Here is an 18,987-nt window from a genome sequence, read left to right as displayed (position 1 = left end):
TCTCTGTGGGATTCCCTCAGTAGATTTACAGAAAAACTGCCCAGAGAAGACAGGCAAGATTTCCAAGAGATTCTACAGGAAGGATGCCTGGTATCTAACCAAGTTATCAGCGCGGCAGCGGATGGGGCGGATTTGGCGGCTCATGGGTACGCACATGGTATCTGTGCGAGGAGATCTTCCTGGCTGAGGCTCACTGGCTTGAAACAGGAGGCAAAACAACGTATCCTGAATCTCCCATTTGCCGGGAATTCTCTATTCGGTGCCCATGCAGACGAAGAGATGGCCCGCATGAAGACCGAGGTGGATACCATGAAGGCGGTAGGCCTCGAAAGAAGGAAAGATTTCAGGCGGAGGTACAGACCGTACGATAGACGCCCTTTCCAACAGAGGGTTCAAACCCCTCATTGGTCGCAAAGGTCTCAGCAACGACAGGGACGCCCTCTGTTTCAGCGAAGAAACACAAGGGAGCGAGGGTCAAGTAGACCTCAACAGTCCACTCCAAAAGCACCCACTAAGCAATGAAGTCTCGCTTCCCTCGACACTGTACACCACTCCGGTGGGGGGAAGTATTATTGCTCATCTTCACGAGTGGCACTCTATCACAAGAGACAAATGGGTGCTCAATATTGTCGAACATGGCTATTCTCTCCTTTTCAAGCAGCCTCCACCACACTTGCCACCAACCAAACACAATCCGGCTCATCTCACCTTGCTACGCAAGGAGGCTCTCGCCCTCCTAAGAAAGAATGCCATAGAAAGGGTTCCACCTGCCCACAGAGGAAAGGGGGTCTACGAAGACAAAGGATATACATATATCCATACCTAGACGACTGGCTACTAAAGGCTTCTTCTCCGGAGCAGGCGAGAAGCCATCGGGACATTGTACTAGGAGTTTGCGAAGCTCTAGGTCTTCAGGTCAATTACCAGAAGTCAACCTTGACTCCAACGCAGAGTCTGCACTACCTAGGAGCTATCATAAACACAGAACTACAAAAAGTGTATCCTTCGGAGGAACGACTGTCCTCAATAAACATGAAGTGCCGGGACCTGTTGAGAGCCAGCGCACCTACGGCACGTCAGGTGACATCACTACTGGGCTCCATGGCATCGTGCATCTTTATTGTCCCAAATGCCAGACTCCACATGAGACCCCTCCAAGAGGCATTGGAGGCCAATTGGAGCCAAAGAACAGGTCGCTGGGAAGACACAATGCGGCTACCGGAGGTAGCACTGCAGTCATTGAGATGGTGGATGCACAGACCTCGCCTGTCAGTGGGCGCTCCGTTTCACCAGGTACTTCCATCCGACACTCTGGTAACGGATGCGTCTCTTCAGGGATGGGGGGCTCATCTGGGTCCTTTTCAAGCGCAGGGTCTGTGGTCAGACAAGGAGAAGCAGTACCACATCAATCTGCTAGAACTCAGAGCGGTCCATCTGGCTCAAGTCTTTCACACCGCTAATTCAGGGGAAAACTCTATTGATACAGACGGACAATACAACCACGATGTATTACTTGAACAAACAAGGGGGAACGAGATCCCTACCCCTTTCACGAGAGTCCCAAGCGATATGGCATTGGCTCCTGGCCAGAGGAATGTCAATCACAGCAGTTCACCTGCCAGGTCAGCAGAACGTAGAAGCAGACTTTCTAAGCAGACACCTGGAGGACGTTCACGATTGGGTCCTGCACGACGAAGTCGCAGAATACATCTTCGCGCAATGGGGTCGGCCTCAACTGGACCTCATCGCAGACGATGTAAACAGGAAATGCCCAGACTTCGCATCCAGGTTCTACCGTCCAGTATCTCGAGGGAATGCCCTGTTGATCGACTGGTCAGGGACATTTCTTTACGCTTTTCCTCCGATTCCCCTCATTCCGGCAGTGATCAGCAAACTTTACGGATCCAGGACCAGAATGATTCTTATAGCGCCACAATGGCCTCGACAATTCTGGTACACGGATCTCCTCAACCTGTCGGAAAAACCTCACAGGAGGCTGCCGTGCAGACCGGATCTTCTGAGCAGAATGGAGGGCAGGATTCTGCATCCCAACCTACCCTCTCTGAGCTTAACAGCATGGCTCCTGAATTCCTGCAGTATGGGCACCTAGGACTCTCGCAGGAGTGCATGAACATCTTGAAAGAGTCCAAACGGCCTTCCACGCGGCGTTCCTACGCTTTTAAGTGGAAGAGATTCTACATATGGTGCTGTCAGCAAGGCCATAATCCCATACGGGCGCAGGAGGACGTCATACTGTCCTATTTGCTTCACCTAGCGAAATCCGGTCTGCAGGTATCATCTATTAAGGTACATTTGTCTGCTATTACTGCCTATCGCAAGTCACCTTCTCAGGAATCCTTCTTTACGAAACCTGTAGTCAAGGATTTCTTAGAAGGTTTGAAGAAAGTTTTTCCGCCAATTCGGAGGCCTTCTCCTCCGTGGGAACTGAACATAGTCCTAGCAAAACTTATTAGCCCTCCTTTCGAGCCTATCCATAAGGCCTCCTTACAACACCTTACGTGGAAAACGGCTTTTCTGGTGGCCATTACTTCAGCGAGGAGGGTCAGTGAGATCCAGGCCTTGTCTGCAAAAGAACCGTACACGGTTTTTCATGACAATAGTGTAGTTCTACGAACTCAACCATCTTTCCTTCCGAAGGTGGTGTCAGAATTCCATATTAATCAGACCATAACTTTACCGACGTTCTTTCCCAATCCGGAAACTCCGGCTGAGAAAGCATTGCACTCATTAGACTTGAAAAGAGTGCTGAAATTTTATCTGGACAAGACAAAATCGATTAGACACTCTAACCGCTTGTTTGTGAACTATGGTCATTTAAGGACAGGAGAAGCAGCATCTAAGCGAACAATATCAAGATGGATAGTCTCTTGTATTGTTAATACTTACCAGCTAGCTAATAGACAATTGCTAGCGCGGCCTAGAGCACATTCCACAAGGGGAAAAGCGGCTACTGCTGCTCTCCTTAACAATGTTCCTATATCTGAGATTTGTAAGGCTGCTACATGGAAGTCTGTCCATACTTTTACAAGACATTATTGTTTAGACTCAGATGCAAGAGCGGATGCCCAAGTGGGGCAGGCCTCTCTAAGGAATTTATTTGCGTAAGACATGTCTATTCCTGCACTTCTATCGGACAGTCCGCTGGGTTTAGGGATGGGCTTGCTAATCTATTCAATGTTTATGACTATTGATGAGGATCCCCTGGAAGAGAAGGATAAGTTACTTACCTGTAAATCCTAGTTCTCTTCCAGGGGTATCCTCATCAAAGTCATAAACAACCCACCCTCCTCCCCGGACACCCGTCTACTGGAAGTGCAGGACAGACAGTATTTTGATTCAATTATACAAATTGTCACCGTAAAAAGAACTGACCTAACTGTGAACCAACTGTCACCTTTCCTTCACCCCTGAGGCATGGTGGGATACTGGAGGTGCTCAGGGTCTTAAAGGCACAGTGCCAAAGTTTTTATGGTTCTCCTGTGTTAACCTACATGCAGCCTATTGGCTAAGAATGCTTCATTGTTTTTCAATGCAGTTTTCTCTATTTTGTCACTAGAGTTTGCTACTGCTTACTTCCCCAAGCCTAGTTTTAGGAGCTTGGGTACTTATTTATGCTCTATTGTAGTATTTAAAAAAAAAAAAAAAAAAAACTTCATAGAAATAAAGCATTTTAGCCTGTTTTTAACATGATAGCCTGCATGACTGTTTGTTACACATGTATAATGTGTATATATTTTATATTTGCTCCGGGGTCCCCGCACAAGGGCGGGAATATTCAATGTTTATGACTTTGATGAGGATACCCCTGGAAGAGAACTAGGATTTACAGGTAAGTAACTTATCCATCTCCAGCGACTGATGCCACGAACAGATGTACACTGGGTAAGTGACATTTTCATTCCCTGGCCAGACTGGTTCAAACAGTCTGTTTCAGTTCCCCTCTTCAAGTCCCTGTTAGGAATTTTGTCTTCCTGCATCCTGCTTGTGCCATCCTGTCGTCTCAGAATGAAAACCCTTCAAGAGCAACTGTACAATCGGTGGACGCAGTCCAAACAGTCTTGACAATGTAACCAAAGTTACAAAATCTGTGATAACATCTGTCTTGGAGGGCCCAGGAATCTCACCTGTCAGTAGGTCTCTTTCCTTCCTCAACCTGCCCCGTGGGTGATCACAACCGACGCGTCTCTGTAAGGTTGGGGAGCCTTCCTTCAGGACTTAAGAGTCAGAGGCAGGTGGAAGTCACAGCAAGACTTTCATATCAATTATCTCGAATTAAAAGCAGTTTGCCTAGCGCTTCAAGCTTACCTGCCAAAGATAAGGAATTAGTCAGTACTCATTCATATGGACAACACAACAATGCAGTATATCAACAGGGGGGTATGGGTGAATGGGTGGGGGGGGTTTCGGATCTCTGCTCTTATCGTGAGACTCTAAGTTTCTGGAACTGGTCCATCCTGCGAGGTGTGCATCTATGGGTAGAGCACGAACCGGGCACTCAGAATGTCAGCGGACTCACTCAGCAGGATGACAACATCAAACTACAAATGGGAACTAGATCAGAGACTGCTAGATCACATTTCCTCTCAGTGGGCCAAGCTAAACCTGGATCTCCTCGCCACCCTGCAAAATGCCAATTCTTTGCAAGTCGGGATCCCCATCTGGGCTCTTGGGGGAATGCGTTTTCGATGGCATGGTCAGGAATTTATGCTTATGCCTTTCCTCCCATTCCCCTCATTCAGACAGTTCTAGCCGAGATCAAGAATGAACACTGCAAAATTGCTCTGATAGCCCCGTCATGGCCTCTGCAGCATTGGTATATGGAGCTGCTTCTCCTTTCAGAGAGCCACAGAATCCCTCTACCAGTAACACCGTGCCTGCTAACAATGAGCGACGGTCAAATTCTCCACCTGGATCCAGCATTGCTTCAGTTGACACCCTGGCGCCAGAACTCCATGAATTTGCACACTTAAACATTCCCTCGGACTGCAGAGTCATTCTTGTCAGATCTGCAGTGGATAGTACCAACAGATCTTATTGCCTTAAAAGAAAAGGTTTTGCATATGGTGCAAACAAGCTCAAGTGCACCCTTTCTGATTATTGCTGGAGCAGATACTACCTTATCTTCTCCATTTAGCTAGAGCAGTTTGGCAAATGCTTCCAGTAGAGTCCACTTGGCTGTAATTTCCTGTTATAGGCGATTGGAAAACTTGCCATCTTTGTGGTCGACAAGTGTTTCTAACAGTTTCTTAAAGGACTTTTTCTTTCTTTTCCGCCAGTCAAACCAGCACCGCTGTCTAGGCTTCTTACCATTGTCCCAATTAATGAAACATCCATTCGAGCCTATACACCGGTTTGGTTTAAAATTCCTGTCAAGTAAAGTCGCAATTCTTCTTGCCGAAACCTCAGCAAGAAGGGTTAGCGAAATCCAAGCATTCACTACTCAAGACCCTTTCTTGCAGTTTAAAGAGAATGGGGTAATCCTGCTAACACCGGTGCAACAGGCGCTTCATTCCTTGGATATCAAAAGATGTCCCAAGTTTAATCTGGACAAGACAAACAACTTTAGAAAATCAGATCAACTGTTCGTGGCATTCAGTGCCCCTAGGAAAGGCCAACCGCTTTTTAAACCGGTTTTTGCAAGATGGATTTCTCTCGTAGAGGATTTCCATGTATAGTCATAAGCACTGAATAGTTCTGCACGCCTGCGGGGACCCCGGAGCACTGTTCTGAAGTGTCTTCTTCAGTGTAGATGTTCGCCTTTCTTGAGGAAGGCCTGCAAAGTCACTAAAGAATGTCAATGTGCAGCCTAGAGGAAAGGCTACAAAGGCCAAATTGTTCTTTCTTTTTGGTTGAAAAAAGGGTACTGTAGTATAGATATACATGTATATTCTGGAGATGATGTAGAAACAAATCTTTCACAAACCTTTTTACAACTTTAAAATAAGGATGAAACAATGCAGGGCAGTAAAGCCCCATAGGCTGCCATTATACAGAATGTAAATAGAGCTGTGCCTTTAAGAAGAGAAAGACTTCTTGTATCCCATCATGCATAGCAAAAGGCAGTTGCCTCAGTTCTTTTTTCCGTCTCCTTCTGACAGGACCCTGAAGCATTGAGCTCCATCTATTTATATATTTTTTTTTTTTACTAAAATTCAACACAAATCCTTTGGATTTCATTTTCACTCGACGTTTTTCAACCAGAGTGAATGTTTTCTGTCTTTTTTTGTCAAATTCTGACAGAAATTTGAGGCTTTTTTCCCACCAACATGCCTTCACTTTTTGATAAGTGCCCTAGCTGTGGCAGGAAGAAGGCCAAAACAGACCCACATCAAGTCTCTATTATTTGCCTGCAGTCATCTCATAAACCTGATGCCTGTGACATTTGTAAAACCTTCTCCAGGCGCACCCTTCGTGACGGGGAGAAAATTTATCTTCAGGCCAAGGAGGACAGACGGAGGGCACAATCCACCACAGAGCGAGGGGAAGGTCAGTCTTCCACCAGGGCTCTGACTTTGTCCTCTGGAGCAGCTTCCAGATCTGCTAAAAAAAACGTCACAGGTCTCCGACGCCGAGAGCATCGACGTCAAGACAAGGAACAGCGCCGATATGCTCACCGTCGAGAACCAGCTCGCTGTCGAGGAAGAGACATCGCTCTCCATCGAGAGCGTTATCATCGATGAGACGGCACAGACATTCGCTGTCGGAGTTCCCTGTCGAGGTCACCGTCGACGCGAAGGGGAAGATCGACGTCAAGATAGTGTTCGACGTCTGAGATGATTGACGTCATCCCACCAACGTCAAGGCAGATCACCGTCGAGGGGCTCCCAATGGCGAGAGGAATCAGCGTCGAGAGGTACACTTCAGCGTCTTACTTCGATGTCGAGAAGCTTGTCGGCGTCGAGAAGGCATTCAGAGAGACCAAGGAGAGTCTATACCACCTCGGAATCCTCTGCTTCTCTGATTCTCTTGCCATCTTCTCCTCAGCCATCTCCTTTACCGCCGACACCTCTGGCACAGCTCCTCCGCCGGTACCTCTTTCTGAGGCCGCCCCGGTGACTCCTGCAGAATCCACAAGACAATCGTGTCATTCCTCAAGACGTTCCTCTACGTCTAGACACCGTCATCGGCATGATTCGGATGACAGGTCTCCTCGCTCCCACCATAGGCACTCCTCTTCATCCACAAGAGATTACTCTCCAACGTTATCGGACTCCCCGTCTCCGAGAGTTTCGCCCATAGATGATGATAATACTTTTCAGGAGGTATTAATTTGCGGTGCTACCAAGCTGAACATCCCCCTGGCAGTACCCACTCCAACAACTTCTGTCATATTTGAGACATTACACCAGCGGCCTTCGGCTAGACCATTACTACCTCTGGTCCCAGGGTTACTTGAACCGGCAATGGACATTTTCCTTACACCGTCCACAACCAAGACTGCTCCTTCCAGACTCATAAAGAAATACCGTCCCGCTGAGCAGGACCATTTATTTCTGAGAGCGGATCCAGTGCCAGATTCGGTGGTAATCGTGGCTGCTAAAAAGCTACATTCAACATCTCAGTCGTCCTCCTCTCCACCAGACAAGGAGATTAGAAAGGTTGATGCCGCAGGCCGCAAGGTTTGCTCAACATCAGCCATCACCATGAAAGCGGCTAGTGCCACTGCTCTTTTGGGCAGGTATGATCACGCCCTTTGGGATTCTATGCTACAATTTGCCGATTACCTTCCCAAAGACAAAAATGGATGATTTCTTGGAGATTGTAAACGAAGGCGCCATGTTCTCCAACCAGGTGATTAGCACGGCTGCGGACTCCTCCGTATTATCTGCTCATAGTTATTGTCATGGCATATCCTTAAGAAGACATTCCTGGCTACGCCTTACTTCACTCAAGCCAGAAGCGCAACAGAGGATACAGAACCTTCCTTTTTCAGGTTCCACTTTGTTTGGGTCTCATGCTGATGATGAGATGTCTAGGATGAAGATGGAATTAGACACTCTGAAGGCAGTGGGCATCGAGAAGCCAAGAGAACAGCGGAAAACTTTCCGTCCCTACCACCGTAGATTTTTCGATCAAAGGCTTCAAACTCCGCAGTGGGTGCCGCCTAGATCCCAGCACCAGCAACACCAGAGACATTTTTCGACCCAGCGAAAACAAACAAGGGGTCGCTCCACATCACAAACCGTCCAAACAGGACGTCAAACATCAGCGTCTAAACCCTGAATTCTTACTTACCCCTCTTCCGTTACCCACTCCGGTAGGGGGAAGTATTTCGCATCATCTGGAAGAGTGGCAGCGTATAACATCAGACGCCTGGGTTTTGAATATTGTTCAGAATGGCTATTGTCTCAGATTCATAAACCCTCCGCCTTCTATTCCACCCAAACCGGTGAAATACATCCTAGACGCTCACAAAGTAGAGGTCAGAACCCTATTACAAAAGAAGGCGATAGAACCTGTTCCTATGAACCCGCAAGGAAAGGGAATCTACTCTAGGTACTTCCTGGTACCAAAAAAAAGGCAAGCACTAGTTCCGACCCATTCTCGATCTAAGAATAGCCAACAAATGGATTTGCAAAGAAAAATTCAGAATGCTATTCTTACACCAAATCTATCCCCAATTTCATCAAGGCGATTGGCTCTGTTCAATAGATCTCCACGACGCTTACTTCCACATTCCTGTGGTCAATCGGAAGTTCTTAAGATTTCTCGTCTGACAAAGCCATTACCAATATACAGTACTACCCTTCGGCCTCAAGTCAGCACCAAGGACGTTTTCCAAATGCATGGTGGTGGTGGTGGCAGCCCATTTATGGAAACATCGGATCTTCGTCTATCCCTACCTAGACGATTGGCTCATAAAAGCATCCACATACCGAGAGGCCCAATGGCATTTCAATTGGACCTACCAACTACTCCAGAGACTGGGCTTTCAGGTCAATCTCTCAAAGTCCACCACATCACCTGTACAGAGGTTGCACTACTTAGGTGCCATCATCACACCACGCAAGCACAGGTGTTTCCTTCGGAGGAACAATGTTTATCAATCCTCCAGAAGTGCCAGCTACTCGAGAAAATACCTCATACCACTGCAAGGACGGTATCCTCTCTCTTGGGGTCGATGGCATCTTGCATCTATCTCACTCCCAACGCTCGCCTCCATATGAGACCTTTACAGGAGTGCCTAGAAAATCAATGAAATCAACTAGTAGAAGATTGGGAGGACAGCATCCTTCTTTCTCCCCATGCCATTTAATCCCTCAAGTGGTGGTGTTCTCCGAGCAATCTCTTGAAAGGGATGCCATTCCACCAACAGCCTCCCACTCAGACCATAGTCACGGATGCATTGCTGCTCGGTTGGGGAGCACATATGGATCACCTTCAGATTCAAGGCTCTTGGTTGCAGAGGGAAAGACTATCACATCAATCTCCTAGAGTTACAAGCAGTCCATCTTGCGCTCAAGGCCTTCCTCCCCACATTGACTACAAAAACTCTGCTTCTTCAAACAGACAACATGGCCACCATGTATTACTTGATCAAAGAAGGGGGCACCAGATCCAGAACTCTGTCTACGGAGGCCCAAACAATTTGGCACTGGCTTCTAGCCAGGAACTTTATAGTAGCAACTCACCTTCCGGGCATACAGAATGTCCAAGCAGATGCCCTCAGCCGCTCAATGGATGAAAACCACAAGTGGGTTCTGCACAACGACGTCGTCCGCTCCATCTTTTCCATGTGGGGTACCCCTTCTATAGATCTATTTGCAAACCCCAGAAAACAAAAAATGCCAAGACTTCGCCTCCAGGTACTACCATCCAGGAACATTGGGGAATGCCCTGTGGATAGACTGGTCAGCAAAATGTATTTACGCCTTTCCACCGCTTCCCCTGATACAGTCCTCCTCAAGCTGTCCCACTCCAACACCAAGATGATTCTCATCGCTCCGGTGTGGCCTCGCCAATGGTGGTTTCCGGACCTTCTTCACCGGTCACTCCGTCGACATATCAGATTGCCATGCTGCACGACCTTCTCACGAAGTTTCGAGGCCAGATGAGACATCCCAACCTCTCGTCTTTGAATTTGGCAGCATGCCTCCTGAGCTAGTACAGTATGGTCACCTTAATCTTCCTCAGGAAAGCATGGAGATTCTAAGGGAGGCAAAACGCCCTTTCACAAGAACAGCTTATGCCTTCAAATGGAAAAGGTTCTGCATATGGTGTTCGGGGAAGAAATTTGACCCAACGATATGCGGAGAAGAAGCTATTCTTCATACCTATTACACCTGGCGAAGTCTGGCTTACAGTTGTCATCAATCAGAGTACACCTTGCAGCTCTTACAGCATATAGGAAAATTCCTTCACAAACCTCTTTCTTTAAAATCCCAGTCATTAAACATTTCCTAGAAGGTTTAAAAAAGGTTTTTCCTCATACTAGATGTCCATCTCCTCCATGGGAGCTTAATATAGTCCTTTCGCGTCTGATGCTACACCCCTTTGAACCCATACACAAGGCATCCCTCCAACATCTTACCTGGAAAACTGCCTTACTTGTAGCAATCACTTCAGCTCGCAGGGTTAGTAAGATCCAGGCCCTTTGCGCTCAAGAACCTTATACTGTTTTCCATTCCTCAAAAGTGGTAATGAGAACACATCCTAAATTCCTACCTAAAGTCATTTCAGACTTTCAAGTAAACCAGACCATCTCCTTACCGACTTTCTTCCAAAATCCATCTACTCCTGCTGAGAGAACACTACATTCTCTTGATGTAAAGAGAGTTTTAAAATTGTATTTAGATAGAACAAAATCATTGCACAAGTTACAACAGCTGTTTATTAACTATGGCCCAATTCGAACAGGCCTGGCCACCTCCAAACAATCCTTATCCAGGTGGATTGACTCATGTATCTTATTCTGTTACCAGTTAGCAAATAAATCCCTCGATGGTAGACCTAAGGCCCATTCCACTAGGGGCAAAGCAGCAACTACTTCTTTGATAAACATTCTGTTAGCAGAAATCAGCAAAGCGGCTACATGGAGATCTGTCCACACCTTTACTAAGCATAACTGTCTTGATTCGGATGCTAGGACAGATGCTCAAGTTACAGGCTTCTCTTGAGAATCTTTTTGTGTGATTTATTTTTTCTTTATTTTTCTGTCTACTCCACCGCTGTTATTGGGATCGGCTTGCTTATCTATTCAGTGCTTATGACTATACATGGAAATCCCCTACGAGAAAATGAATAGTTTCTTACCTGTAACTCCAGTTCTCTAAGTAGGTGTATTTCCATGATAGTCATAAGCAACCCTCCCTCCTCCCTGGTGGAGTTGACATGATAATTATGATAATATTAATAATGAAAAATATTTTCAGACTTCTACACGTCACATTACAAGCCTACAAAAAGAACTGAGGCAACTGCCTTTTGCTATGCATGATGGGATACAGGAAGTCTTTCTCTTCTTAAAGGCACAGCTCTATTTACATTCTGTATAATGGCAGCCTATGGGCTACACTGCCCTGCATTGTTTCATCCTTATTTTAAAGTTGTAAAAAGGATTGTGAAAGATTTTTTCTACATCATCTCTAGAATATACATGTTTTTTAATGTATATCTATACTACAGTACCCTTTTTTTCAACCAAAAAGAAGGAACAATTTGGCCTTTGTAGCCTTTCCTCTAGGCTGCACATTGACATTAAGTGACTTTGCAGGCCTTCCTCAAGAAAGGCGAACATCTACACTTAAGAAGACCCTTCAGAACAGTGCTCCGGGGTCCCCGCAGGCGTGCGGAACTAGTCAGTGCTTATGACTATCATGGAAATACCCCTACGAGAGAACTGGAGTTACAGGTAAGAAACTATTACTTCTACTGCAATTGATTGTCACAAGGCGGCAGGAAAACCCCTGCACATACCAATGCATGCACATTCTACAAGTGCAGTTGCAGCATCCACGGCACCTTTTGCTGGTGTGCCCATCCGGGACATTTGTAGAGCAGCCACCTGGAAGTGCACGCATACTTTTGTAAAGCACTGTTGCTTGGAGGTAAAGTCACAAGGTGATGCAGCAGAGGGGCAAGCAGTGCTGGGGCATTTGTTCCAGTAATGGTGAGTTGCTGTGTTCTCCTTTTCTTTTTTTTTTCCTCCAACCCAGTATAGATTCTGCACATTGTATAATGTTTTCGTCCCTTGACAATGCACTGTTTGTTGTTTAGCACTGTGTAGTATTTTTCTTTGTTTCCATAACAATTCATCATTTAAAGCTTTCTTTTCCATTCATACTATTGCTTTTATCAATTAATATGAAAATGTTTATCATACAATGTGCTTCACTACTGCTTGCTATTCTGATTTGAGCATGTGGATCTATGAAAGGTCCAAAACTGGAGTAAGAAAATTAACTACCTGTAACTGTAATTCTTCAGTATTGGAATCTTTCATAGAATCACATGCGACCCTCCTTCCTCCCCTGAGAAGCTCACAGTTGCACGTTATCTGTCTCAGGTACTTCAGCACTTGAGCTTTGGAAAATCTGAGGGACTGGAGCTTCTCTCAGTAGTGTTCTAGAGGGGAAGAGCAGCCTGATTAGCTGAAATCTAAGCCTGGTCTCCTTTTTTTTTTTTCCTCCAATTGACAAGGATAGATTACTAAGGTGGGAGGCCTTAGGCCTTCATGCACTATAGTTATCATTACATTGCTATTATAATGTATCGGGGCACTCCCATCTCGACAACAGGGATTGATTCAAGCATGTGAATCCATGAAAGATTCCAGTACTGGAGAACTACAGTTAGAGGTAAGTAACTACATTTCATACCCTTCCTGTTCACATCCCCAAACATACTAATTGCACCACAACAGCTTCTAAAGAACCACTTGTCCATTCTGCGGAAGGAAGTCCAGGCTTCCTTGGATCGGGGACCCATTAAAGAGAGTGCTGGCCTCTGAGGTTGGGACTGGCTGCTGCTTCCATTACTTCCTGGTGTCAAAAGACGACAGAGGGCTTCATCTTATTTTAGACCTTTGCCCCCTGCCCTTCTTCCTCAAGCAAGAAGGACAAGTCTAAGGTGCTCACTCTGGCCCACGCTCTGTCTGCCATGTATCTAGGTGAGACTGGATGGTGGCATTGGACTTGAAGGGCGCCTATTGCCACATCTCCCGTCCTGCAATCAATACCACAGGAGCTACCAGCAGTGTCAAGTAGGCCATGGGCACTTACAGTGCTCGATTCTCCCCTTCAGCCTCACCATTACCAATTGGATGTTCACAAGTGTGATAGTGGTGGTAGTTTCCCATCTTCGGAATTTGGGAATACCAGTTTTCCGATACTTAGACTGCTTGTTGTAGGTTGGCTTGCCCCAAATAGTTGTAAAGCACCTCCAGATGATGGCCAACCTATTAGCAGCTCTGAGATTCCCCATCAATGTACCGTAGCCACACTTTACGTCCTTTACAGAAGTCCCAATCATTGTAACGATCCTGGATACTGTGCTATTTAACGCATTCACTCCTCAGCAAGTCCAGGACATTTGGGGTGTGATACTGATGATTCAACTTTTAATCTGGATCTCAGCAAGAATGGCTGATAGGCTTCTTGGCCTCCTGCAGCTTGCTAGTGGACCTAGCCAGAAGGCACCTGCAGGCTCCACTTTGGGATTTGAAGTCTGTGGGCTCAGCACCAAAGTAATCTCTCAGATTTTGTTCAAGTGTCAGGAGACTGATACAGACCTGCACTAGTGGCTACTGGACCCAACTATACCAGGTGCAGACCCATCTCCCCACTCCACCCCCAGTGCATGGTTGTGACTTGTGCATCATTGCTGGGTTGAGGTAATCTGGGAGAGTTGGAGATCAGAGGACTCTGGTCTCTAACGGACATCCATCTCCACATCAGTCCTGGAGAACAAGATTTGTTTGGCACTAAAGTCATTCCTCCCATCCCTCGGAATGGGGAGAACGCTGGGCTGACCTTCATCACCACTGATAATGCACAGTGTCCAAAGTTTTGTGCATTGGAATTCCAAAGGCAGTTCATGCTTGGAGATTCCTTTTAGATCTCTGGACTCCTGTATGCTTTCCCGCCTCTACATCTCCTTTCCAAAGTTTTAAAGATCAGTAACTACTGGGCGCAATTCATCCTAGTTGTACTGGATTGAGCTGGGAGAGTATGGTACCTAGAATGTCTGGCCATGTGCAGTTGTCGTCTGATCTGGCTGCCTCTTCTGGAAGATTTGCTGTTTCAGGAGCAAGACAGGGTCCTACACCCTAGCTTGCACAACGTACACCACCATGCTTGGAGATTGAGCAGCAACAGCTGCCAGCCTTTGATATCCCTCCCAAAGTAGTGAATGTCGTGTAGGCAGCCAGGCACCCCTCTAATAAAACCATCGTAGTGGAATGCAGGTAGGAGTTGGGTATTTTTCTAGTTATTCTTGACATATCCAACCCTTACAAGTCCCTATTTGAGTTCATTATCTTTTCTTCTTATCGCTTGCCTAGTAGTCTCTTGCTGTGGCAACAGTTTAAAGGTTATTTGTTGGCCTTGTCGACCTCTTTTCAGTTTCATGATCAGCCATCTCTGTTTAAATTGCCTGTTGTGATGAGTTTTCCCAGTGGGCTGATCCTCCTGTCCCTCGTAAAACACATTGAGATGGCAGTGTGTGACCTCAATCAGGTTCTCACTTTCAAATCAATGATGCAGGAGTAATTTGGCCAAGTAGAGATGGAATGGTTTCTTACCTGTAATCCTAGTTAGCCATCTTATTGAATTTAGTAGGCCCTATCTTATGCTACTGTGCACAGCCCTGGGTATATGAGCCACTGCATCCTTGAACAAAAGTATTTTCTCAGGTTCCTCCTCAGTCAGACTGGACTGGAAGATGGGAGGTCCAATCTCCAGTGCTGCAGAACTCAAGTTGCTAATTCAGTCATCTTTCTGCAATTTGACTTTGACTGGTTCATTCTTGTTGCATATACTGTATACTGGTTATTAAATGTTACTGTTTTACTCTGATGTACTATGGTCTGTTGTCCGCTTGCAGAAAATCTGTTAGAATGCTCAAATGAGGAAATGCAAGGTTAAATATAGACTTGTGTTCTAGGTAAAAAGCTCAGTCTCCAGTAATTTTAACTTTGAGTTGTCTTTGAAATAAATTGCAATGACAATTATTATTATTTTTTTTTAATCTTCTCATAGATGAAGAATGCAGATTACTTCTCTAGCTATGTAACAGAAGATTTTACCACATATATCAACAGAAAGCGAAAAAACAATTGTCATGGAAACCACATAGAGATGCAAGCCATGGCAGAAATGTATAATAGGCCTGTGGAGGTCTATCAGTATGGCACAGGTAAATCCAGATATGTTTGTTTGAAAGTAGTTCATACAAAGAGCACAATTTAACAGGATTTCTCTTTTGTCCAGGTTCTTTTCCTATTCACCTCTTGTGTGTACCCTTGCCACTCAATAGCTGGATTGGAAACTTTTTTTTTTTTTTGAGAGGTGCATGTGCCAATACTATGCACATCATACAAGGCATGACCTCATGACTCAGTTTGCCAACCCTTGCCCATTCCATTTTTTCAACATAAAGGTAAATATGGATTGGAACCACCTTCTCTTCAGGCTCACCAAATTCCTAAATGGGCCTAAGGAAGGGAGTCTTTCGGTCCCTTTCTAGGACCCTTTTGATGCTGTGAATTTCCTCCATTCTGACCTTCATATCAAACATGGTATGCTACATTGCTTCAGCTTTAAGCCATGCAAATCTTGCTATCAGTTGCAGCAAATGACCTGCGTAACCTTGGTGTCTTTTGTTTAGAAAGCTAATTACACACATGCACTGTGCATACTATCATTTCTGCAAGGTCTCTTCAGAACGGTCAAGTGTGTACATTGAGCAAGAGTGCACAATTTTGAATACATTGCTTTTCATTAAGTGTAAGGGTTAGTAGGTTAGTACATGGTCTTTGCGACTTGGCATAGTATGGAACTCCCTTTCTGCCAGTAAGTTAGAGACATTCCTCCAGTTGACTGGCAAACCCTCTGCTTGGGAGGGTACCCTCATTGGCTGTACGTGAGGGATGCAGCTAATCACTGGGAAGGCAAAACACCATAAAGTAAGTCAATCAACCCCCAATGGTGAACAACTTGCTGCAGCTTCACCATCTAGGGGGAGAGCATAAGAAGCACACCGAAGCAGAGGGATCTTCAGAATTCAAATCTCTGGAGAATCCATTGCACCATTGAGTCTGGCTCTTCTTCTGGATGTTGCTGGACCAATCCATTGTTAAGCCAGTGTGTTGAACCAGTCTTTGTTAGGTTTGGTGCTTCACACACATTAGTTAGTTTTCAAGGCCATCTCTCTGTGGGGTAAGTCTGGGACTGTAGTCTCCTGCCACACAGTTACTCTAGAGATCTACACCAAAGAGTTTAACACAGTTTCTCCTGTGGGTTTTTTCTGTTGCAGTTCTGATGATCTGTCCCTCTGATGATACCTTTGCCCTGTGGTTGAGCTGAGCGCATGCTCTGGTCACACAGCTGAGAAATACAGCACGACCCAAGCAGTCAGCATTAAGCAACAGTGTAGGAGGAAAAACACACACACCAACACACACGCACACTTTCTCCCTCTCTCCCAACTCACAGAAATGTAAAAAAGCAGAAACACCTAAAGAAGTTGGTCCAGTAGTAGGTCCCTTAATTGAGGCGTAAGCAATCCCTCCACCTGCCTAACTGGTCCATCTGGAAGTTTATTTTCCGGCACAGGCATCTAGCTAATACCTGCCGTATGTCGCCTCCTTTTACCATTCTGCAACCCAGAGACTTTGTTTAAAGTTAGGCCATAGCACACTGCTATCCATTCTCTAGAGTACTGGTACACCTCCACCAACTTGTGCATTCCCTGCCTTCTCAGTGCATCTCCTGCAGTGCAACTTTGGAGGCCAGACGATCAGCCTTTGGTACAGAGCTTCTGACCTAACTAATACTGATTGATCCAGTTCATATAACCTCACTTACCTCACTCTTGTTTGCTCCTGTTGTTCCTTCAAGGGTGGATGATTCTTCCACTGAAAAGCCTACCCTGCTGCCTACTCTCCAAGAAGGCTCATGAAGTACTGGGGAAGGGAGTAATTGTACCTCTATCAGTACACTAGCATTTGACCATACAGTTCTGTTATAGCTACGACCTTTAAGCTGATGTGTTATGCCACCAGTCCTGCTGCGGGATACAAATTAGGGCTATTTGTCTGCAAATGCATCCCACGGATACCAGCCCTAGCCATTGAACTCCAATTCCTCAAACATGTGTAGATGTGGAATAAGGCCTTCTCTGTTCCTGCTTTCTAAAGCATTGCACATGTTTTGGGGTGATGTCTGTGCTTAAGCACCCTCCAGTTCAAAATGTCATATGATAGCTGTTTTTTTTAAGGGCAAAGTAACGTCTTACTATATGGACAAAGTGTCTCAAGATGCTGAAGAGTTTCTAGGTGGATGGTTTCCCTTTGTGTCAGGCCAGTGTTTTATGCTCCATCTTGGACAAAAGTTTGTCCACTGTGGCTCTTTGTTTTTAGACTGTGCACATAAAAAGTACTTGTTCAAGACAAGCATAAACAAGGAAACTGAAGAGAATACACTGAGTTCCATGGACCACATTAACATGTCTGCAAGGACCATGAACACAGGTCTGTCCATGCTTCTTTTATTATGGCTCAAATCAATGGATTTGAGGCTGCAGACCTGGAACAAAGTAATGGATCTCACCTTTGGGTTTGGAACGTAAGAGGTCCTACACTGTAGAAAGGCTGGCATGGTAATAGCCAATTCCATTGAGCTCCAGTCAAGCAATGCCGGGGAGACTAAAAACTGCTGTAACTTTCAAGGCTTTTGAGTCCCGTTGGACACTGGGCCCCAGTGAATCCTTTTTCCTCAAGAAGCAGGCAGGTGAAGAGAAGGCACCTGTAGCCCAGCCTCACCCATGGCCCAGAAGTCAATTTCATGGCTTGAAGTGAAAACGTTTCCCATTTGTGCACCACCTTGAGGGTCTCACTCCATGCAAGTGGTGGTGGGGGCCTTCCCTCATCTGCTGGTAGTAAGTTTAGCACCACTTGATCCAGATAGAGGACAGATATATCTTTGTTTAAGTGTTGAAGGTATGTCGAACTGGTGCCATTCCTTTGGGAGAATGGGGGGGGGGGATTTAGGGGTGAAGTGGTACTACCCGCACCCCTTTATTTTAGGGAAACATGAAGGTGGGTATTCACATCCTGGATCTTCACAAACTTGGCACTTTCTTTCACTACTAAAGTTCAAGATTCTTTCTCTGGTCAAGTTGTTGTTAGCTATTCTGTGACAAAGCTGCTCATGGGACCTTATAGGCGCCTATCGTTTTGTACCTATCCAGGAAGAGCCTAGACAGTGCCCCAAGTTCACGGTGTGAGAGCAACATTACAGCTATGTATGCTTCTGTTTGGGTCTCAGTTACACCCCTCAAGACTTTTCCAAGGTCACGTTTTAGAAGAAGGAACTCTTCTACCCCCATTGCTAGCTGATGATTATCACTTTATTTTATTTTTTTGAGACTGTTTTTGTGAAACCTCAGCAAGTTGTTTTGAAAGTGTGGGTATGGGAATGTTTGAGATTCTGGCCCCTAGTAAATGTTTTCCCTCTGCACCTTTTTGTATTTGACAAAAGGGGCAGCAAAAAGACATTGCTTTTTATTTATGAATTTGTTTCATGAGGAATTTAGGTTTCCATCTCACAGATGAGCTCAAATCCAAAACCTGCAGTCCTTAAATTATTACCTTTTCTATTGGAACCTGCTGTATCTGGCAAAGGCAATTAGACATAGATTACGTCTTTTTCAGTCATAGCAGCTGCATTTTGACTTTTTTTTTTTTGTGTGCTAATCAATCTCTGGATATTTTCCTTACTCAGTGCAGTAATATCTGAATGAAGTTAA

General features: G+C 45.5%; 1 protein-coding gene across 2 annotated transcripts in view; it reads left to right on the top strand.

Moving 5' to 3' along the window:
- OTUD5 (OTU deubiquitinase 5) overlaps positions 1-18,987 on the top strand; it is a 426,591-nt gene that overhangs the window by 179,336 nt on the left and 228,268 nt on the right. For both annotated transcript variants that reach the window (XM_069209506.1, XM_069209505.1), the window contains exon 4: positions 15,219-15,375. In XM_069209506.1, the coding sequence (XP_069065607.1) occupies positions 15,219-15,375 (157 nt within the window). The remainder of the gene's footprint in view (positions 1-15,218; positions 15,376-18,987) is intronic.

This window comes from Pleurodeles waltl, chromosome 10 (assembly GCF_031143425.1).
Source record: "Pleurodeles waltl isolate 20211129_DDA chromosome 10, aPleWal1.hap1.20221129, whole genome shotgun sequence".
Lineage (NCBI taxonomy): Eukaryota > Metazoa > Chordata > Amphibia > Caudata > Salamandridae > Pleurodeles > Pleurodeles waltl.
Note: the sequence above shows the minus strand (reverse complement) of the source record. Positions and strands in the feature narration are given on the sequence as shown.